We start from the raw sequence: 23,892 nt of genomic DNA, 5'->3' as shown, positions 1-23,892 counted from the left end.
TCTGCTGTAAACGGAGCGCCAGACTACCGACTATGTTTACTGTAAGCAGAACGGTATTTTGAGGTTGCAAAATTTTATTTAATTCTACCGTACTTTTTTTTCCTAAATTGTATATTTTAACAGTAATTCATACTTTATTTGACTGTTATTAATTAATTATATTCACTTATAACAATTAATCTAATTGAAATTATTAAATTTAATCAGCACAAACTATAGCAACGCAAAAATTTCGATCCTGACCAGCCCCCTGGGGCTAGAACGAGCGATAAAGTAAAAAGAGTAAACTAGTATGTCACAAGATTTTAGTTCTTTTTGAGGGCGCTAGTAGTCTAGTTGCACGACAGCTGATTACAAGCTGCTATTTCATGCGGAGCACACTAAACTTTAAATAAAAATAATAATATTAGAACTGAATAAATGAAATAGCAAACGCGTATGATTTCTATTAATAATTTATCAATAAATAAATAAAAATAATCAAAACTTTGAGCTAAACCTTGTATTGAGTGATTTAAAATGAGAAATATATATTAAGAACATGCCGGGTTGTTTAGTACCAGGATGTACTTCTGGTTACAAATCGAACTTTGAAAAAGTTCATTTTTTTTCTGTGCCCAAAGATGAAAAATTAAAGGAGCAGTGGCAAATTGCAATAAAAAGACCCAACACATTAGTTTCAAAAACACAAGTGGTTTGTGACAAACATTTTTTAGCTGGAGATATAATTCGAAGTCGACAGTTGTTAGGTCCAGAAGGAGAAGTTCTGGGAGTAGTAAGTTAATTTTCTTATCAATAATTATACTGATGATTTTAAAAAAATTAATGAACATTTTTTAAATGTTTTGTAAATACTTTCAGTCACCATATCGGCGACCGCGACTAGCACCTGGAGCTGTACCTAGTTTATTTCCTTGGACAGAGGTGATATCATCTGATAATGACATTGATGCTAACCCTGAGACTTCAGAAGTAAATCTAGTTCCTGATCATAGTAATGCATCAGAAAAGCAAGTTGTTGATACATTTTCTGTCAATATTAATACTGTGGACAGGCTTGAGGAGCTTCAAGTGGGTCAATCTTCTGATGTTTGTTTATACACTGACACGCCAGCAAATATTATAAATAATTTGGAAGCTTTGGAAGCAAATAGTTGTTGTAATTCAGTGGAAGTATTTAATTTTGAAGCTTTATTGACTAGTAATATGGAATTACCAAGTTCATGGATGCGTAATAATATAAAATATAAAGAAGAGTCTCTGATCAGCTTTTCTTATCTTATATGCGATATGATCGATGGAAAATATTTAAGTTTCAATCTGAAAGAGGTGATAGTCGACTCAAAGTTGGAATTATATACACATATACTAGATAAGCCTTTAAATGTCTCGCCTTACTTTAATGTAAAAAAAAGTATCACAAGTGTCAACGATTTGGAGGAGTATTTACGCCAGGTTAACTCTCTAAAAGTTTGTCGAGGTATTGTAATTCCTGATATCAATGAGTATGAAAATTCTGATGCGTTAGTTATAGATAAAAGGAACATGGTAAGACGTGAGACATGCACTCTCTTATGCCACTCAACGCAATGTAATGCGTGTCATAATGCAAGTAGAGCCTTAGTCAGAAAAAGGAAACGCAACAACACAAATTTGCAAGATTCTAGATCAATAAATAAAAAAAGTAATGTACTTTCGAGTAAATTCAAGTCACATGCTAAAGTAAATTCTGGCAATGACCACGTGAAAAAATTGAAACAAAAATTAAGTAGATCCATACAGCGGAAAAATCAGTTGCAGTTGGCGAATAGAACATTACGAAAAAATTTGAAAACCTGTCAAAAGACAATGTCTCAAAAATCTGAAGCTAGTGTTCTTAATAAATTACGTTCGAATGATGTTGCTAAAAATCAATGTGATGTAGTTCAAGAAATCTTGAAAGCATCACACTGCAAAAATTCTAGCGGCCGTCGATACTCTGAGAACTGGTTGATGTTATGTATGTTGCTATACATGCGGTCTGTTTCAGGATATAATTTTATCCGTGATAATAACATTTTGCCATTACCATGCGTCAGTACAATGAGAAGGTAAAATCGGATTTTAATTTCTAATAACAAATGAAAAATTCCATAAAATATGTATTTATCTAAGTTTTAGTGATAACTATGTTTCTTATATTTATCTATGTAAAGTGATTTATTAAAATAAAAATAGCTTCATATTTTTGCTTTTTTCAGGAATCTTGCATCGATAAACACACAGTGTGGATTTGACTCAGAATTTTTCGAAGCATTCACTAATTTTTTGAGTAAAAAAGAAGAAATTTGTAGGCATGGTGTCTTGCTATTAGATGAAATAAGCTGTCGCGAAAGTGTTAACGTGCGCTCACAAAATCTTACTTATGTCGGCTTAGAGGACTTTGGCGAAGAAAGTAATAAAGTGATTACAATGAATGATAAGGCTAATCACGGGTTAGTGCTAATGTTTCAACCTTTATACGATACATACACTCAGCCTGTAGCTGTATTTGGTTCTCATGGTCCTGTCAGTGGTCAAGTTTTGTCTCAGCTTATTGTAAAAGCAATAATATTACTGGAAAAATCAAATGCAAAGATACATGGTGTAATTACTGATGGTGCGACTACAAACAGAAAGTTTTGGACAATTTTAGGGATGAGTGGCCGAAAAGAAAATTTTAAAAATTATTTTAACCATCCCAGTGAAGCGGATCGGAAAGTTTTTGTGTTTTCAGATACTCCTCATCTCATTAAGACTATTAGAAACCGCTTACATAAAACTGGATATTATCAGGTATGAAACAAAATGCTATTTCGATGGTAAAAATAATTTGATCAATATTTTTTTTTTTTTTCTATTAAGATTGATCCTGACAAATCTCCAATTGAATGGCAGCATTTTAAAGATTTATATGATAAGGATAGTCAGTTTCCAGGAAAGTTAAGGATGTGTCCCAAGATAAATAATGAGCATTTAGACTTAAATAACTCGTCAAAAATGCGAGTTAGGCTCGCTGTTCAAGTAAATAACGCAATTACTGTACGTACTTTTATTTTTTATCTGTAAATTTATACTTATATTATTTTAGGTATTTAGTCAATCAGTAGCTAATGCACTAAGAAAATATGCAGCCAACGACCCTGAATTGAACTCTTGGGAAAGTACGGCGGAATTTTGTTCGTGGATAAATCAGATGTTTGATGCTCTTAATCGGCATGAAAGTAAAGGAGTGCTGCCTAATAATGAAGATTTTAAAGTAATTTTCATTTGTTGATATTTTTAAAATATCCAATAAGAAATTATCGGTTAACATATTACTTATGATTTCATTATTGCAGGTTATTGAGCTATCACTACAAAAATTAAATGACTGGGAAGAAAATTTCATTAAGAAGGAAATACCTGACACAACTTTTTTAACAATTCCAACGGCAGAAGGACTTCGAATAACGCTACAATCTTCCCTGGATATTGTTCGGCTATTGACCGAAAAATACGGATTTCCAGCAGTTCCAACAGGAAGAATTAATCAGGATTCTTTAGAGGTTCGCTCAATTTTAGAGCAATTAATAGTACATAATAATAATTGGTCATAAAGTAGTGATAGTATCAGAATTATAACGCTTTAATTTAACAATTAACAATAGAGCGCTCTAACAATTTGTGTGCTTTACTCTTCTGCTTACTGATAACTTTTAGACTCGAATTTATTGTCTTAAACAATTCATTGTAAATGTTCAAACAATGATTTATAACTATCACTTGTTTAAGACATTGCTTGCTTATAATGTTACTTGTTTAAGACAATAAGTTTATACAAACAACAATGGATCTCTTTCACTGCTGCTCAAGTAAGATACTAACAATATTAATTTACAGATTATACATCAAACGTAGTTACAATTGGGTTAGCGAATATATAATTTTTATACTAATGCTTATTTACTTTCTTCCACATTATTTTATATAGAGGTTTTTTGGCACAGTTAGACAGGCAAGTGGATCCAATGACCATCCCAACTTTCCCACTTTTCTACAGATTTATAAAATCCTATCATTATTTAATATTTTAAAACCTCCTAAATCTGGAAACTGTACAGTGACTTCAAAAGAACCTCTCGTTACTTTATCAGAACTTAAATCTATCTACTCTCAAAAATCTTCAACTGAATCAATTAAAATTACTGAAGCGCTAAAAAAAAAATTAATCGAGGCTGTTAAAATTGATAATTTAGAAGATAATGATTTCAACATAAATCTTGACCACGACTATAACGAATCTCAAACGTTGGATTGCATATTATATTACGCTACTGAGGTTGTAGTTTCGCGTATTTATAAAAGTACGACTTGCGAACAATGTCAAAAAGGCATTCGTGACTGTTCCGTATATTTGTCCGAAGATGATTATTTAAATTTTAATATCAAGTCTGATCAACCTTTCATGCATCCAAATCAAAATTTTTATTTCTTCATCAAAAAACTCGAAGTAATTTTTCAAAAGAACTGCGAGTCTGTACATATATTTGAAGATGTTATGACTGAGGTGATTTCTTCTAATATTTTAAGATTTCCTTGTCCTATACATGCCGGAGAACTCCTATTATCTGCTATAACTTACTACATTAGATTACGAATGCAACAATATACTTCACAAATGAATAAAAGCAATAAAAAACAAAATCAATTGAAAAAGAAACAAGCTAAATTTTGTTCTAGCTAAAAGCCTTATATAAAAATATGTAATTGACTTTATTTACTCTGATTATTTTTGTAAAATTCTAATTATGAATAAAGATTGTTTGTAATTATTTTTAAAAATGATTTATTTATTAAAACATCTGGTGCATAATTTATATTTTTAATCGAGTTATTTTTATTATTATAAACATAATAAAATAATTATTAGTACTTGAAATATTCTAAAAAAAATATATTGATAGAAAATTATATATTTAAAAAAGTGGAAAACTTGATAATTATAAGATTATTAAAGTTAAATTTATTTTTAAATAAAAGTGAATTAAATATCTTAGTGCTCTCGTCAAGGTAATCATGCAACTGTACTACTAGCGCACTCTGCCGAGTGTGACAACATAGACTCGCTTTTTGATACACGGAGTGGCAGGGGGCTGATCCTGACTTTTTTTCGACGGGCAAAGTGATCTGCCACAGACTAAATAATTCGAGAATGCATAGTAATCCTTCATTAGATGGGAAACTACAGTTAAAAAAGATATTTCACAGCTTGCATCTACACCCGCCAGGGTGCGCTGGAATTATTTTTACATAAACTGTAGTTTCAAGGGGATAGTTTGCTATAAAAAATGCAACCAACGCGAGATTTAAGTTGGTACCAATTGTAAATTTTTATTATAATTACAAAAAATACTAAAATCCGAACAAAAACAGTTTCACTGTAAAAAATCGCGCCAAGTCCACGTTCATAAGACTATTAAGAAAAAAAAATTTGTTTTTTTCTTTACAAAAATATATAAAATAAAAAAATAAAAAAATCCAAGTAACCGATATGATTGTTTATGATTTTCGGAAATTAAAAAAAATTGTGTTATAAATTTAAAAATTAAGAAAAAAATTTTGGAACGTACTTGGTGTGCGTCATTATGTATTTAAATTTTTTTAAAGTCCTAGTAAATAGATTTTACGAATTTCATTAAAAGTAAAATATTTTGCAACCGCGCACACTAAATACGTTCCAAAATTTTTTTTCTTAATTTTTAAATTTATAACACAATTTTTTTTAATTTCCGAAAATAAACAATCATATCGGTTACTTGGATTTTTTTATTTTTTTATTTTATATATTTTTGTAAAGAAAAAAACAAATTTTTTTTTCTTAATAGTCTTATGAACGTGGACTTGGCGCGATTTTTTACAGTGAAACTGTTTTTGTTCGGATTATGACTTACGGGGTACTGTCCGTGCAACCTTAAGCTATTTTTTAGAGCTTAGAGTAGTCGAGAGTAAAGAAGCGCAAGACTAATACAATAGAAAAGAGATGAAGAAGAAATAGAATGAGATATGAGATGATGATGATGATGATGAAAAAGAATAAGAAGAAAAAGGCGGAGACTCTCATAGCCTTTTGTTTGTAAAAAGACCGGTTCGCAATTCTTCGAAGCATTCATTCCGGCTGGTCATGTACTTTTTATTTATTATTTCATTTTATACTTATTCTGTTGGCCTACTACAGGAGAATCAGGTTCGAAGTCTTATTTTATTTTATCCTCTTTCTACTTGATTCTTATTTTACAAACTCAGATTTTTTTAACCGTACTTATTTTATACTAAGCTCGAGGAGACTTTAAAGCTTTTGGAACATCAATTCGTAAGGTAAAAGCCCCAATATATGATCATGTACCAGTATATGATCACTCTATGTATTTGTATACCTATATTTGTGAATATAGATATAAAAATACATGGAGTGATCATATACTGGTACATGATCATATATTGGGGCTTTTACCTTAAATGTGCGGAATAAATCAATGAATGAAAATTTTGTTATCGAAAAACACGACAATAGATTATGACACATGTAGCATTAAATTAAACTGTCAATTAATATTTTTTTTTTTTTTTTTAGATATATGAACTGTGAGTCGTTAAACTAGCAACGGAAGTAACTATGGGGGTGGAAACGAATATCATGAATCACGTGGTGTTTTATCAAATACAAATGCCGGATAAGCCTTTATTAGTCGATAACAATAAATAGCTGACATATATATTTGTATAAATGTAGAAATAAATTTATTTCTTTATCATTTTATATTTTTTTTATTTTCTTGTTACTATTTCTCAAGTTTTAAAGTAATCAATTGATAAACTAATTAAATTTATTGACGTTTCAATTTAATTTATTGTAATACTGAAATTTATAGATAGTTGATTAAAAACAATTTTTTTTTTCAGTAAATTATAGAAATTCCTACTGATGAAAATTGAAAAAATTTATAAATTAATTTTTTATTTTTACTAAATTATTTTTTAAATAAAACAATAAAATGATCTAATATCTACGGGTTGAAAAATCACAATTGAATTTTATAATTTTTTTAATAAATTGAAATATTGCAAGAGTGAAAAAAAATTATTGATAATTATTTATAATCCAAAAATTAAGTTCAATGATCATTTTAATAAAAAATTTCGTAGCTAATTAACGAGTAAGAAAATTTTTAGTTACTTAAAATATTGAACATATTTTGCTGTTGAGTATTTTTTATTTATTTAAAATTTTTTTATAAATAAAATAAAGTTAAAAAAGAAGCTATTTTGATAATTTTCTTTATAATATATTTTGTATTTTTTTATGCACTGAAAAAAAAAAATTGGCTTAATTTAAGAAAAAAATTCTTGAACTAAGAAATAATTATGAGTTTAATTGTCTTGAATTGAGATGATAAATTCTTGAAGTAAAATTTATTTAAATCAATAAAAATTTCTCAGTTTAAGTAATTTTCTACTTAAATCAAGACAATGAAGCTCCTCAAAATGATTTTTTTAGATAAAGAATTTTTCTCTCTAATCAAGTTAGTTTTTTTTTTTTTTCAGTGTGTTATATATAAAAATTATTTATAATTGATGATGATTTGAGATCAGTATGACAAATGATTTAAAAGTTTCTTCATAAAACACACCCACAACTTTGCGTTGGTCTTCCGGCAATAAATGACTAATTATATTTTATGTGAGCAGAAATTTTTGATTTTAATATAATTAAAAACTAAAAAAATATTTTTAGAACATAAATACAATTAATTGAAAATGAAAAATTATAAAGAATCATTGAAACAACTCCTGATTATAAAACTCATTCTGTTGATTTTAAAAATAATGAACAATTATTATTAATTTTCAATTAACTTACTTTAAATTAAACAACCTATCATTTTATAATAAAATATTGTTCTTCAATAAAATGAAACTCATACATTTGAATTCCCTGTAGAAATTTTTTTATGCAACAACCACTTAAGAGTCTCCAAGATTTAATCAACTACATTTGTACCAAAAGAAGTACATAATTATTTTTTAAAACTATCTAATCGCTAGTTTTTGACGAGAAAATTATTATGATTAAAAAAATGATATACATTAAACGTAAAGAAAAAATTTTTGAAACTCACCTTTTTCTATCTGTTGCGACACTGGTTGTGCGACTGTTAACGATGTGGTTACTGGTCGACCACGGGGTCTTCTCGGCACTCGAGGCTGAAACAAAAATTTTTTCTTCAAGTTAATTTATAAATGCCAACTGATTATTTCACAGTCAAATAATAATTTACAAAAAAATTTTATTAAAATATTCTCTTTTCAGAATAAATTATTGTTATCTAATCTTTTGAAAAATAATTAATGATAACTATTTTTAAATTTAATTTAGAAGACCGAAAAAACAAATGTTTTATTAAAACCTTATTTTAGAACAATAAAAAAAAAACTAATTAATCTCGAAAAAAAATTTAACGATTTTTTAATAGTTTTATTTTTCTGACTTTTAAAAAATTCCGGTAATTATAACAATTGGAATTATTAAAAGAAAGTAAATTAGTAATTAATTAAGTACGCGTTATAAAAAAATTATTAGTATTGATAGTTAAAGATAAAATAAAAATTGTCAATTAACTCTTATTTAATTTTTAAATAATCCAGGGTTCAATAATCTCTAAGTTTATAAAATAAAATAAAAAATTAAACGCATAATAATTATATCTTTAAAATTCATAATTATACATCCATCCATAAAACGGTGTTTCTGTTAAAAAATTTCTTTGCATCTATAAAATGTATTTATGTACTTATAAATATACTTTACATTAATGCTTAAGTTAGTACTACCTCTTTACCTTTCCATTTAAAAAAGCCTTCTCTTCATCTCTTGTACCTAACAATCCTCTCATTTTCATCTTCCTTTACATTATATACATTCACATCCACATACAACATATTATACGTATACCTATACAGTGAATTATATTATATTAATCCGCCTCTCTCACGTCCCCCGTGCAAACCAGACCATGGGCTTTGTTCGACTCGTGCATTCATTAGCGCAAATAAACGGGACGCCGTGTCAGTATTACATATATACTCTATAATACTCTGTATATTCAAGTATATACTTTATACTCCATGTATAAGATTAACATCTGATGATAACAGTATGTGTATGGGTAAGTTTATATGTATACAAGGAAGACGACTAGGATAAATAAACTGGTGCATATATATCAGGTCACGTAATGCAATTTCGATATGAAATAAATAAGAAATAAATCATACGTCACACAGAAAAAAAGGCCAAGAAAATATTCTTCCTGATTATTTTTTTGAGCGAAAAAAAAATTTTTTGACACAAAAAATTTCACTTATTCCAACATAATTAATTCTCCTGCTTTAAGAAATAGGTATCTTGATCTAAGAAAATTTATTTAAGTCAAGAAAATCTTGTTGTTTTGAGAAAATTTCTCTCTTGCTCCAAAAAATTAAATATAAAGATAGAAGTAAATTTTCATTAATATTTTTATTTATTAACATGTCAAATGGAAAGATCAAATAATATTTCATCATTTTTTTTCATTAAATATGTATAATTGCACGCTAAAATATTTATAAAATGGGTATCAAATATTCAAGAGAAAAATTTTCTCAAGGTGAGAAAATTTTTTTCTCAGCTGAAGTTGATTGCGCTGCTTCCCTAAAGTATCTAAAAATTTTGATCAAATATAAAAATTTATTGTATCAATTATTTATGATAATTTGAATTAAGAAAAAAATTACACCAAGAATAGAATTTCAAGAAAAATTTTTACTTTGGCCAACACAACTTCGGTCTTCCTTCAGGCACCCGAAAATTTTCTTGAGCCAAGAATTTTGCTCTCCAGTGAAAAAAGTCTTCTTGTTTTGAGAAAATTCAGCCTCTTGCTCCAAAAAATTTAGTTCTTGATAGAAGTAAATTTTCTTGTCTTGAGGAAATTTCTCTCTTGCTCCAAAAAATTAAATATAAAGATAGAAGTAAATTTTCATTAATATTTTTATTTATTAACATGTCAAATGGGAAGATCAAATAATATTTCATCATTTTTTTTCATTAAATATGTATAATTGCACGCTAAAATATTTATAAAATGAGTATCAAATATTCAAGAGAAAAATTTTCTCAAGGTGAGAAAATTTTTTTCTCAGCTGAAGTTGATTGCGCTGCTTCCCTAAAGTATCTAAAAATTTTGATCAAATATAAAAATTTATTGTATCAATTATTTATGATAATTTGAATTAAGAAAAAAATTACACCAAGAATAGAATTTCAAGAAAAATTTTTACTTTGGCCAACACAACTTCGGTCTTCCTTCAGGCACCCGAAAATTTTCTTGAGCCAAGAATTTTGCTCTCCAGTCAAGAAATTTTTTTTTCTGTGCATTTTTTGCGTTACTTTTATCAAATTTCTTCTTCCAATTTAAATGGTAGCTTCGATTTATTTTTAAAAAATAGTCACACAGATTAAAATAAAACTTAATCTCCACAGAAATTGAAGAGTAATAATCCATAAAGGATAAATTGGAGGGTGAATTGAAGATGCGTTTCCGTCCTGAGTTTTATTGCAAATTGGGGTTAAAGTAGTTGGCGATTTACCAAAGAATTATGACCCTTTTTTTATTGACATTAATATTAATTATTATTATTATTATTATTATTATTATTATTCCTCTTACTCTCTTTCTGTTTTATACCAACTCGTCTCTTTCATCTTGGTCTTTATTTTTATCTTTATACGCAACTGTCTGGCTCATCCAGTGAAACGATTATATATACCAGAAAATGTATGTGTGTGTGCATGGATGGATAGATGTATATAAGTACAGAAGAAGAAGAAGAAGGAGAAGAAGAAGAAGCAGTAGAATACTTAGTTGCACTGACTCGTATATCCGCAAACTGCCGTCTGCTGTTCGCATAATTGCAAGTATGTAAATTTATTATAACGAAAGAATACAAAGGAAAAATGTCGTTATCGTTATAAAATATACTATTCAATTCGTTTTATCTCTTTTATTACTGTATTATACTTTATATTAGCTTACGATGATTTACATTTGTTGTTGATGTTACTTTATATAGATGCCAAAAAACAAGTCATTAAATTTTCTTATTTATTTACTTATAATAATAATAATAACAATGGCAATAAAAATAAAAATCGTTTTTTTTTTTTTTAGTGAAATTTAGCATCATTAAAAAGGTCTCGATTTAAATTTGTGCCTTTTCAAAATTTCATATTATTTTTACCGATAATAAATTTATGATACACAGTAAAAAATTTGCCGTCATTGTGTAAAATGTAAAAATTTTTGTGTAGAATATTACACTCTAGTATGTAAAATTTTACATTTTCATGTGATGATTTAACACACTAGAATGTGGAATTAACATTAGTTTGTGTAAAACAGTCAGTAACACAAATATTTGTGTCAAATTTGACGAAAATTTTTTTACTGTGTAAGTATTTAGGCTGCATTCGAAAATGCTCTATCTCTAGATACATAATTAAGAAATGACCTTGTATCTTGTGAACTATTGACATTTATAATGATATAAGCTCATCCCGATGTTACACTCATCGAGACCTTTCATTGATGTACCCACATCAATTTTTCATATATTTATATATTTTACATATATGTATATATGAAAAATATATCAAAATGCATGTGGGTACTCAAATGAAAGCTCTTGATTAGTATAACATCAGGATGAGCTTACATCTTTAAAAATATCAATAATTAAAAAATGACCTTGTATCTTGTCAACTACTGACTTTTTTAAAGATATAAGCTCACCCCGACATTACACTCCTTGAGACCTTTCATTTGAGTACCCACATCAATTTTTCATATATTTATATATTTTATACATATGTATATATGAAAAATTGATGTGGGTACTCAAATGAAAGCTCTTGACGAGTGTAACATCGGGATGAGCTTATATCTTTAAAAACATCAATATTTAAGAAAGTACAGTGCAATTTAACAAAAGTTATTATTTAATAAAGGAAAATTTTATTTACTTATAGTTTACAAGTCATGGCAGTCACATAGTTACTACAAGGTTGCTAGTAATAGCAATAATAATAATAAAAAGAAAATAATAATAAATCTAGAAGATGATATTATTATTGTTATTATTATTATTAAACAGTCATTACTTGTTCACTATAATGTTAAATACTTGAAATTCACCGGTGAATTACTTCTCAGTGAGCACTGAATAATTTCGTTGACAAGAGTCTGAAGTGGATTGAGATAGACACACGGGACTATGTACTTATTATATACCTATGTACATGAGAGTAAACCCAAAACCAAAGATAAAATGAGACAGATTTGGTTAGACGAAGATATAAATTGTTAAACAGTCCTACATATACGGGGTACTTGTATATATACCGTAGTACAAAAGATGAAATAAGGATATAAACCGAATGTATAGAACACAGGAAAATGTATGTTTATCCACACATTAATAATTACTGTGTCTCTCATCCATAAAGTTTAATTTGTTATACAAGTAATTTTAACCATTTTTTTTAACAAGAAACTTTAAAATAAAAAAATTTATCTTTATTAATTGGTAGGTCTTATGCAAATTAAAGTCATGATTAATACTGTGTAATTATGCATGATAAGCTTGAGATTAATACAGGACACTTTTTTTTAGAAAAAAAAATTTTTTTATTCATAAGATAGCTGTACGTAATTTTAAAATATTTAAATCGATTTTTTAATGTGACCTTAAAACACTTTTAATTTATATCTGTCTTTTATTATCGATACTTTTTAGATAAACTTTTTTTTTAATACTCAATCATTTACTCTAAGATTTGATTTATTTACTTTTTAATCCGATAAAAAATACAAGATAATTTGTTTTTTCAAATTTATAATTATCTTTTTTTCAACATTTACACTCAATTATTTATTTAAGAGCGGTTGATAGTTGATTTTCAAACGAGTTTTGCTCATGAATAAGATAAAATTTTGAAAAAAACGCTTCGCTCTTCGATAGATAATTTAATTATCTATCGAAGAGCGAAGCGCTTTTTTAGAAAATTTTCATTTATTTATGCATAAAATGCGTTTTAAGATTCCATAAGTTGTACAAGTATGACAGAGATACTTTCGTTTGTCCAATAGAGGGCGAGAGAGAGAAAAAATGTAAACCCTTCTTAATTGAAAGAAAAACCTCATTACAGAAAGCTGAATACTTAATTTCATGAGATCACACTGAGAGAAAAGTGCATAGTTAACTGAATTATAACATCACAATTATGAAAATATAGTTTTCTGAACTTTTTTTTTGTAATTGCTCAAACTATGCATTAGTTCAAGTAACTATTGATAAATAGTTATATCGATTATATTTTAATAAATATGTTTTTGCTATCGCGTTAAACAAAAAGTTATTAGGTGACTGAAAGGTTTTTACGGACGACGTCTCAGATAGCTAAACTGGAAGAGCCCTTAGCGCGTAACCAAAAGATCCGAGTTCGATTCCCGGTCCAAGCTATATGAATTATTTTTTCTGTTTTCTGAGTTAAACTTAATCAAGATGGCTATTAAGCTGATATTTAACTGAAAATAGTTTAAGTAACTATCTACTGAGGTTCAATATAATAAATAATGTTAGGTACAAGAACTGCAATTAAATAGTGGTGATGCTATTTAACTAGATTTTCCTAGTTCAGTTGACCATATTTTTCTCTCAGTGCAAACAGACATAAAGTATAAAGTTCCTTTAAAAAGTTCTTTTTTGTAAATTTAATGATATGCAAGAAAAAAAGATGATATTTTAATTGAGTAGTATTTAATTTTAATTGATATTTTAATTGATTACTACTTCTTTTTTTTATTACCACTTTGTTAATATAATAATTAATGTTCAGAAGGATTGAATACTAAGAAACTAGCAATCAAGTAATTTACTCTACTTTGTTTATCAAGTATGTTTAATCTAAGCAAGAATTCAACCTGTCTTGTTAAATTAAAAAAAAAAAGCAAGTTTGGAAAATCCAAAAGTGCACGCCTCATAATCTCATTTTTCACAATAAAATTGATAAAAATAAAATATAAAAAGCAAAATAATAAAAAACAGAAAACTCTGCTATGATTTAGTGGCGCCATAATTCTAAGGTGAGAAAAAAAAATATTATAATAAAATGTATAGACAGATATACAAAAAAATACACAGTCATATATTAGTTTTTTATAAATAGTAATTAAACAACAGTGAATTGAACGCTCATATTAATTGAGAAAGTCCTTAGTGTGTTACTTTAGATAATAAAAAAAAATTATTCCGGTACGATCATTTTTTCGACTAATTTACCTGCCACATAACCAATCCATAAACACAGACACACAGATGTCCAGAAAATATTATTTTTAATGTTATTATTTACCATGTTAAACAAAATAATTGTTATTGGAATATATTTAAAGTAAAAGACCCAATTATTGACACTGGCCTAGTTGTTTGACACTTGAATTTTTATTCTAATTAAAAAAATTAAGTGTTCTCAAAAAACCAATTTTCTTAAAATTTGTAATTCAAAAATTATATTTATTAATTTATTGGAGTTGATTTGTTTTTTTTTTTCAATTAAAATAAAATTGCAAGTGTCAATAATTGGGCCTTTTACCTTATGTGCCTGACAAATTATTTGACTTGATATTAGTACACTCAGATTAACCTGTAAGTGCGATATAAATAAAATAATAGTACTTTATTATCGTTAAAGTGTTTATGAGCAAACTTTGTTCAGACCTTGTACACTGCGCAAAAATGTTATTAAATTATCAATTTTTTAGTTAATTGTATCAATAATAGAAGAAAATATTTATAAAAATTTGCACATTTTTAAATTTGTATAAATTTTAATAAACATTTCTTCACTGTAAATTATCGATATAACCAACCAAAAAATTAATTAAACACCTCAATTAAATCCAAAATTTTTTCTCAGTGTCCAAAACCCAAACAAACTTTTCTCAGGACCACTTAAACAGTTGCCAAAGTAATATCGATTACCCCTAATCAATACATCCATCTTTATTTCCTGGAACAAAAAAACAAGCTTAAGCATTTCTTCCACAAACTGCTTTTTTTTTAAATGTCAAGAGTAAAACACCACCTCAAGCTTCGCTTATGAGGCGTGCAATTTACAATTAAAATTCTTTTTTTTTTTTCCCCAAAAAAGAAACTAATATCTCATAAAACTAGGTATATTTATTAGGTACTATTGATTTGAAGTAATCAATAGTACTTTATTATCGTTAAAGTGTTCATGAGCAAACTTTGTTTAGACCTTGAACACTGCGCAAAAATAATATTAAATTTATCAATTTTTCAGTTAATTGTATCAATAACAGAAAAAAATATTTATATAAATTTTTACATTAGTAAATTTGTATAAATTTTAATAAACATTTCTTCACTGTTAATTATCGATATAAACAACCAAAATATTAATCAAACACCTGAATTAAATCCAAAATTTTTATTAAAATTTAGCAGATACTTTTTTTAATAATTAAATTAGGTTAAAGAAAATGAGAAAAAAAATTGACATTTAGAAAATTAAATAAATAAAAAATGCAATTTTTTAGAAATAATTTGTCGGAGCAAATTTATTTATTAAAAAATTATCAAATGAGTGCTAACATTAATGACTTTAAAATTAGCAGTCACTTGACCATTTTTTATTTTTTTTTAGCAAATAAATTTGTTCCAAAAAATAAAAAAAAAAAAATTGCATTTTTAATTTTTTAAAATTTCTGGGTCAATTTCTTTTGCCATAATTTATTTGTTAAAAAAATGATTAAATATCTGCTAAATTAATTTTCATCTAACTTTAATGTCATAAAATTTTCCCTCATTGCCCAAAGCCCAAACAAACTTTCCTCAGTACCACTTAAACAGTTGCCAAAGTAATATCGATTACCCCTAATCAATATACCCATCTTTATTTCCTGTAACAAAAAAACAAGCTTAAAGATTTCTTCGACAAAAAAGTAATAAATTCAAAAAACTTACTTTTATTTCCTTTCTCGTCTGTCTGTCCGTTAAATGGTAATGACTGCACACCCTCTTGTTATCCGTAGAGGGTCAACAAGGGTCACCCGTCACTTATATATATATACAATATACATTGATATAAATATATACGTATTATCTTCGCTATTCTATCTGTCTATCTCATACAACACACCATATATATCTTCTTATACATATACACACACTCAACCACCAGCAATATCCGGTTGGCACCACGACACAGCTCGCTGTTTTATTTGTTACTCTCTTACGTTTTATATTATTATCCAACGTTTAACGACTCACACACTTTACCCGCCCTTAAGGAATACTTTCCTAAAATTTCTTCTCTTTTATTTTATTTATAAATTATAAATATTTACTCTAAAAAAATTCCATTGAATTAAGAAACATATTAAAATTTTTTCAAGATCATGATCTTCATATTCATATCAGACAATAATTATAATTAATTATTAAGTATTACAAGTTAAAAAAATCCTCGTGGAAAAACCGCGAGTTTGAGTAGCGTCGACGAGTATCGATCCAGCCAGAAATAATTGCACAAAGACTCTCCACCACTCAACTATGTACTCTCTGTATATATTTTACCAACTTTTGAATATTAATAAAATATATAACTATTATCGATAATAATAATTATAATAATAGTAATTACTTTTTAAAAAACCGATAATGGAATGAAACGGAAGCTATAAATATTCACACTTGATCAATAAAATAACCACGAATTTTTGTCAATAAAAAAAAGAAAACTTTTTAAATATACACTGTAGCACTTGACGTTCTCTTTTTTTAAAATTACAAATTCACTTTCAATTAATTGTAAATAAATAAAAATATTAACTCGTGTAAACAGTGTGTGGATAGCTAAATCGTGGTGTAATACCCACTCTAATTAAATCTGGGTTTAGAAATACATTTTTTTTTTTGTACGAATCAAAAAAAGTCAACACGTTCTGCGATGCGCACGGGCCGCAGTGCTGCCGTCTACTGGAACCGCATGAGGCTCAGGAACGCGATACCGGGCGCCCCACTGCCGGCGAGACTCCCCACTATCGCTTCAATGAGAATCCCTACTATTTAAGAGAAAAATATATAATCTATCCCCACTTTGGGGTTAACTTTACCCCTACACTTTTCGCCGATACATCCCTATCCCCTCTTATCAAGGAATTTAACTTGTATGTGTGGAATATCTTTAAGGATTATGTGTGCGAATTTCGTGATATGACGGCGTGACTGCTACTTCTTATTCTTTGGATCTCTTGCTATTTTTTATTTCTTCCCAGTCTACCTGCGATTCATACTCAGGACTCTGGAGATATTCACCTTTTAAATCTTTGGTAATTTTAAAATATGGAAGTTTAAATAATACTGAAGTATGAAATTAAGTTAGCCGACATTCAAAAATTTCTAGAATTTTTTTTAATAAAAAAAATGAAAATTAAGTTAGCTGACATCTAAAAATTAAAAAAAATTTTTTTTTTATTGAAGAAATGATTGTAAAAAACTTTAAAAACTGTAAGTGCAATTTTAAAAAAATATTTTTTTGTTCTAATTTAATAATTAAAAAATAACTCAAAAAATTAACAATGTCGGCTAACTTTAGTATTATTACTGAAGTTAGCCGTCAACTGTCAATTTTAAAAATTTTTTAACAAATCAATTACAATAAAAAAATTCTTCTATAAATTTTCACTTGTAATTTTTATTAATTTTCACATGTGGAATTTTTTACTTAAATTTTTTTTATAATAATTTAATTGCTATAAAATTCTAAAAAATTTCTAATGTCTGTCAACTTCAGTGTCATAAGTTTAAATGAAAATTAAATTAACTGACATTTGAAAATTTTTATAATTATTTTTATTGAAAAAATTGTTACAATAAAATTTAAAGAAAAAATTTCACATGTAAAAAATTTGAAAAATTATACGTGTAATTTTTTTTATAGAATTTTTTTACTTGCAATTTAATTGTTGAAAAAAATAGAAAATTTTTTGAACGTCAGCTAACTTTAGTATCATTAAGTTCAAATAATTAGGTATTTTTGAAAAAGTTTGGATTGTAATTTTATTAATTAGAAAATTAAATAAGAAATTTAAAATTGAACTGGTGAGAAAAAATGAAAAAATATTGAGCAGAAGCTGAAGTTTTAAAAGACCCTGAGGCTGCGGAATCGTGCGGGCAAGAGATACTGTCTGGGATGTAAGCCAATCGATTTAGCCAACAAGCATCGTATCCTCGTATATAGCATACCACGAGTATCCTTGGTGGTCCGGAGTGTGCAACTTGTAGAAAAATAAAAATAAAGTATAAACTTATCTCTTTCTCGCAAATAATAAATTATCCGTAATATTTCAGGCCCTCGATTCTATTATTTTTTATTCAATAATAAAATTGACCGATTTTTATTATCGGATTTTTTGTGATCAAAAGAGTAAAGATGTAGTAAAGTGGTTTTGTTTTTGTTGCAAGTTCAAAGTTTTTACTATAATAAAAATAAGAAAGATCACCATTGGGAAGATAAAAAGAGTTTTACTTTTTGTTAGATTCAATTCAAGTTTAGTTTTATGATTGGATTAATTTTTTTTCTGTTATTAATTTTAATCTTCTTCATTTCTTAAAGTTGTTTGAATACAAGTGTTCAAAATTTATTGACATAAAAAAATGTCAAAAAGACAAAAAAAATTTAATAACTGTGTAAGTTTACGCTTTAATTAAAAAACTATTCAATACCTGATATGGATAGGTAAATTTCTCAAACAAATACGAAGAAAAAAATAGAATTTGTTATTTAATATGAGTTATTTAATGATAAAGGTCAAAAATATATTTGTTGAAAATTTTCCGACACAAAATAAATTCAAAATCATCAAAACTAATTGAATAATAATTTAAATTTGCGATAAATACGTGATAAATACGCGACGATTTTAATTTTAATTTTTTTGAACGAAATTTTTTTGTGAAAATTTTGATGTATTTTTTTTTTTGAAAAATACATAAAAAAAATGAACTTGAAAAAAAAAATTGATTATCAAAATTTTAATAAATTTTCAAAAAAATTTATAAATTTTTTAGAAAATTGTGATATTTACTTAAAAAAAAAAAAAAAAAAAATGTCAAAAACATCAAAAAAAGACAAAATAGAAATTTTATCCAAAAACTTAAGCCAAAATTTTTTCCATCTTTCAAAGATGATTTTTGAATTGAAATATTAATTTTTTGATATTTTCGATATCACCACCATAAATACGCTGTAAAAACAAAGAAAAAAAAATTGTAATGATTCATCAATTCATCTATTTTTTATGGTCAAAAATAGGTTTGACCTCACTTGAAAATAATTACCAAAAATTTTCTTCAAATTTCGAGATAGACCGGCTGTAATAGCCAGATTTGTAAAGAAATCTTGCCAAAAAATAAATAATTATTTTCAACCTTTTTCAAAATCATGCTGTTTTATTTAAACTATTTGAAAAGTGTTAAAGCAATAGATTATTATCCCGAAAAGATTAATCTCTAACCTTCTAAAATATTGCCCTATTTAAGCTCAATCGAGTGTGAATTTTTTATCACTAACGATTTTTAAATATTTTTTTTACGAGAAAGTTATAAATGTTTAGTATGGAAGTTTGTAGGTGTAGTTTTGTTGTAGTAAACTTTATTTCAACTAAAACTCACTACTGTTTACTCTTGCTCTCTCTTCGGCACTCGAAACTGCTGCATAAACAGGTGGGATACTAAAGAGTACATATATACAAGTTTAGGTATGTATATGAGAGAAAAAGAGCGAGAGAGAGAGTATATAGGGGAAATCTCTTGGCGTCGGTCGTTGATACAAACCCTCTACTCTCATTGTGTAGGTTATAGCATAGTAGATTTAGTACAGCCAGTGCACAGACAGTCGAGACATGCCCGTAAGGGTACTGAACCATCCCCTTTAGAATTATATAATATACATATATAAAAACGTATTAATAGCCTTATGCACATATATGCATTGTATATATGTGCATATTCCTACATAGAATTGATAAAGTAACGTTACCTCGACCCCGACATATTTTATTTAATACATGCGTTAAATGTGATAATGCACCGGCCTTCACTTGAATGTAAACCGGTTCATGTACACTTTTAATGAAAATTTATTTACTATAATAGCACCAATAGTTTAAATAATTATTGTCATTGCAGTAGCAAAAAATAAATTATTTTTTTTTTTATTTATTGTAAATTGATCCTCTGTGCAATTATTACTGCTATTTTACCAAATTTATTCACCCTTGCGTGCTACATGTATGGATTCACATATGTATGTACAAATAAATAGAATGAAGGGGAGCGATGGAATGTTGACTATATAATACGTTCATAAATTATTTTATGACTAAACAGGTGACTGGACAGAATGTACTAAAAAATATTATTATTATTATTATTATTATTTAAAGAATTAAAAGTTAAAAAAAATAATGTGGGCCGTTCTAAACATTTAAATTATTACCATTAATTGATCCTCTACTGAATAATAAAATTTTATTGTTAAACAGATCCTAAATTAAATTGTAAATATCAACTAATGAACAATAAATATTATTGTTATTATTATTATTAGCAACCTTGCAGTCACTATGTGACTGCCGTAACTTGTGAACTATAAATAAATAAAATTTTACTTTATTAAATAATGACTTTTGTTAAATTGTACTGTACTTTTTTAACTATTGATTTTTTCAAAGATATAAGCTCATCCCAATGTGACACTTATAAAGAGCTTTCATTTGAGTACCCACAAGCATTTTGATATATTTTTCATATATACATATATGTAATATATATAAATATATGAAAAATTGATGTGGGTACTCAAATGAAAGGTCTTGATGAGTGTAATGTCGAGGTGAGCTTATATCGTTAAAAATATCGTTAGTTGACGAGATACAAGGTCATTTCTTAATTATTGATATTTTTAAAGATGTAAGCCCATCCTGATGTTACACTCATCAAGAGCTTTCATTTGAGTACGCACATGCATTTTTAATATATACATATATGTAATATATATCAAATATATGAAAAATTGATGTGGGTACTCTAATGAAAGGTCTTGATGAGTGTAATGTCGAGGTGAGCTTATATCGTTAAAAATGTCGTTAGTTGACAAAATAGCAATGTCAGTTCTTAATTATTGACATTTTCAAAGATATAAGCTCATCCTGATGTTACGCTCATCAAGAGCTTTCATTTGAGTACCCACATGCATTTTGATATATTTTTCATATATACATATATATATAATAATATAAATATATGAAAAATTGATGTGGGTACTCAAATGAAAGGTCTCGATGAGTGTAATGTCGAGATAAGCTTATATCTTGAAAAATGTCATTAGTTCACAAGATACAAGGTCATTTCTTAATTATGTACCTAGAGATGGAGAATTTTCGAATGCAGCCTAAATACTTATCATCATAAATTGACTATTGGTGAGAATGATATGAAACCCTGAAAAGGCACAACTCCAAGTCAAGACTTTTCGAACGATACCAAATGAATCATAAAAACCCATTTTATCATCTAAAAACACTGGCCACAAAATTTCGCTTGTTCTCTTAATAATATAAAAATTCTTTAGTATGAAAATAAACAACCTTGAAATAAAAGTTAAATTTTGTTTACAACAGAATTTATTTCAGAGTTATAAAAATTCTAAAATTTATATTTTATATTTAAAAAATAAAAAATCTTCAATTTTTCAATTTAATAGCTGTCAACTAAAAAAAATGTATATAAATTAAAAAAAACTAATTATCAATTTAACGAGCAATAAAATAAAAGCTGATGATAATGATGTTATTAAAATAATATATTATGTAATAAAAATAAAAATGCAAGTGAAAAGGAATTACTAATAGCCGAGAGTGATGACTTGGATGGAGCTATTAGTCGGCGGATGTAAACACACGATGCTTTGAAAAAGCAGAGATCGGTGTGTATGTATGTGTAGAGGTAGTAAGAGTACTGAGGGTGTGGTATCCTCGCAGTGAAAGAGGGTAAAAAGAGACGGGAGCACGTGAATAGAGTTTGGTAGACGTGGACTAGCCGACAATAACCAACAAGCCAGAGGAAGCAAAGCGAGAGAGAAAGAGAGAGAAAGTAAAATATAGAGCTTGGACTAGAATGTTGTACGGGATTGCTAAAGGGGTGAGTTCCATGCACAAACTCCGCTCTGTATAGTGCTGGGAGAATGGTGTAACCGTGTTGCCGTGTAGCCGTGTTACCCAGGCCAACGGGGGTGTGTCTCGGCCTCCAAATAGAGTCCCCTTTATCCCCGCAAAATCCGCGAGCGAATCAATACAGCTGGGGCCGAGACCGCCGCCCTGATGCTATTCTACCCTCACCTACATCAACGCGATTCTCAACGCTGAACGTATCCACCCCTTTAACGATGCGATTCCCCAGTTTCAAGTTCCTCCAGCTACAGCTTTAGCACCAGCTCTAGCACCAGCACCGGCACCAGCTTCTCCTACATTCGCTTATATTCTGCTGGCACTGCTGTTACTGTACTGCCACTGCTTGCTGCTCCTGCTGGTGACTTCCCTTCATCCTTTTCTATTTCCTCCAACACGCTTTACCCTCCATTCACCCTCTACTGATATTCACCCTCCGTCATATCCCTCTTCAACTCCCAAACTCCATCTCTTTGCTTCCAGTCTTTAAAACTTTTCATACACATTCAACCCTCGTCGATGGCCTTCTATTCCATTCCATTCCACGCTTCTCGTTTATGTACCAAACTCTCCTCTCTATTTTGTATATCTGTAGTGGATCTTTCACTTGCCACATATCAATACTCGACTCGACTTCCCTTTCACTTGATCTCTTTTTATCCCTCTCATTTTTTATTCTATCTTGTTATTCATGCTCCTGTTTTTTAACCCTTACACCATTCGATATCTCATTATTTAATACTATCTCTTTTAACAACTTCGCTGAAGAATAAAAAAAACTATTTGATTCAAGAAAAATATTCCCTTTGAAATTTTAAAATATTCATTCAAAAAATTTACTTGCGAATTAATAAATTAAAACTTTTAAAAGAGTATTAAACTTTTTTTAATAATTTTACTTTAATGAAGAACTGTTAGTGTTTTTAAACAAGATATTCTTCGTCCAAGGATTTCTTCTTTTTAAAATAAAATTATAACGAAAAATTTTTGGTAATTATTTACAAGTGGAGTCTACCATTTTATTTTTATTTTTTTGAACAAAATTTCTATTTGATTTCATTATATAGAAAAAAAGGTTCGCTTGAGCCAAGAAAATATTTTTTCTAATTATTTTTTTGAGCGAAAAACAAATTTTTTTTTGACAAGAAATTTCACTTATTTCAACAAAATTAATTATTTTGCTTTAAGAAATACGTATCTTGATACAAGAAAATTTATTTAAGTCAAGAAAATCTTGTTGTTTTGAGAAAATTCAGCCTCTTGCTCCAAAAAATTTCGTTCTTGATAGAAGTAAATTTTCTTGTCTTGAGGAAATTTCTCTCTTGCTCCAAAAAATTAAATATAAAGATAAAAGTAAATTTGTATTAATATTTGTATTGATTAACATGTCAAATGGGAAGATCAAATAATATTGAACCATTTTTTTTCATTCAATATGTATAATTGCACGCTAAAATAATATAAAATGGGTATCAAATATTCAAGA

General features: G+C 27.7%; 2 protein-coding genes across 6 annotated transcripts in view; one reads left to right on the top strand and one right to left on the bottom strand.

Annotated features, from left to right (window-relative positions):
* The window catches only part of LOC123271298 (probable JmjC domain-containing histone demethylation protein 2C), a 193,680-nt gene that overhangs the window by 128,101 nt on the left and 41,687 nt on the right, over nucleotides 1–23,892 (bottom strand). For all 5 annotated transcript variants that reach the window (XM_044737585.1, XM_044737583.1, XM_044737580.1 and 2 more), the window contains exon 7: nucleotides 8,178–8,262. In XM_044737585.1, the coding sequence (XP_044593520.1) occupies nucleotides 8,178–8,262 (85 nt within the window). The remainder of the gene's footprint in view (nucleotides 1–8,177; nucleotides 8,263–23,892) is intronic.
* Nucleotides 250–3,846, top strand: LOC123271299. Its single transcript, XM_044737586.1, has 6 exons — nucleotides 250–775; nucleotides 862–2,090; nucleotides 2,241–2,814; nucleotides 2,884–3,042; nucleotides 3,110–3,277; nucleotides 3,360–3,846. The coding sequence occupies exons 1-6, from the start codon at nucleotides 542–544 to the stop codon at nucleotides 3,615–3,617; spliced, it is 2,622 nt and encodes an 873-aa protein (XP_044593521.1). The 5' UTR covers nucleotides 250–541; the 3' UTR covers nucleotides 3,618–3,846.

This window comes from Cotesia glomerata, linkage group LG9 (assembly GCF_020080835.1).
Source record: "Cotesia glomerata isolate CgM1 linkage group LG9, MPM_Cglom_v2.3, whole genome shotgun sequence".
Lineage (NCBI taxonomy): Eukaryota > Metazoa > Arthropoda > Insecta > Hymenoptera > Braconidae > Cotesia > Cotesia glomerata.
The sequence above is the reverse complement of the archived record's forward strand: the minus strand, read 5'-3'. Positions and strand labels throughout refer to the sequence as shown.

What these genes read in the sequence shown, in the direction of transcription:
- LOC123271299 (XM_044737586.1), top strand. Translation starts at nt 542, where the DNA reads ATGCCGGGTTGTTTAGTACCAGGATGTACTTCTGGTTACAAATCGAAC. An exon ending in AAGGAGAAGTTCTGGGAGTA is followed by an intron (nt 776 to 861) that starts GTAAGTTAATTT and finishes AAATACTTTCAG; the next exon opens with TCACCATATCGGCGACCGCG. An exon ending in GAGTTAGGCTCGCTGTTCAA is followed by an intron (nt 3,043 to 3,109) that starts GTAAATAACGCA and finishes ATATTATTTTAG; the next exon opens with GTATTTAGTCAATCAGTAGC.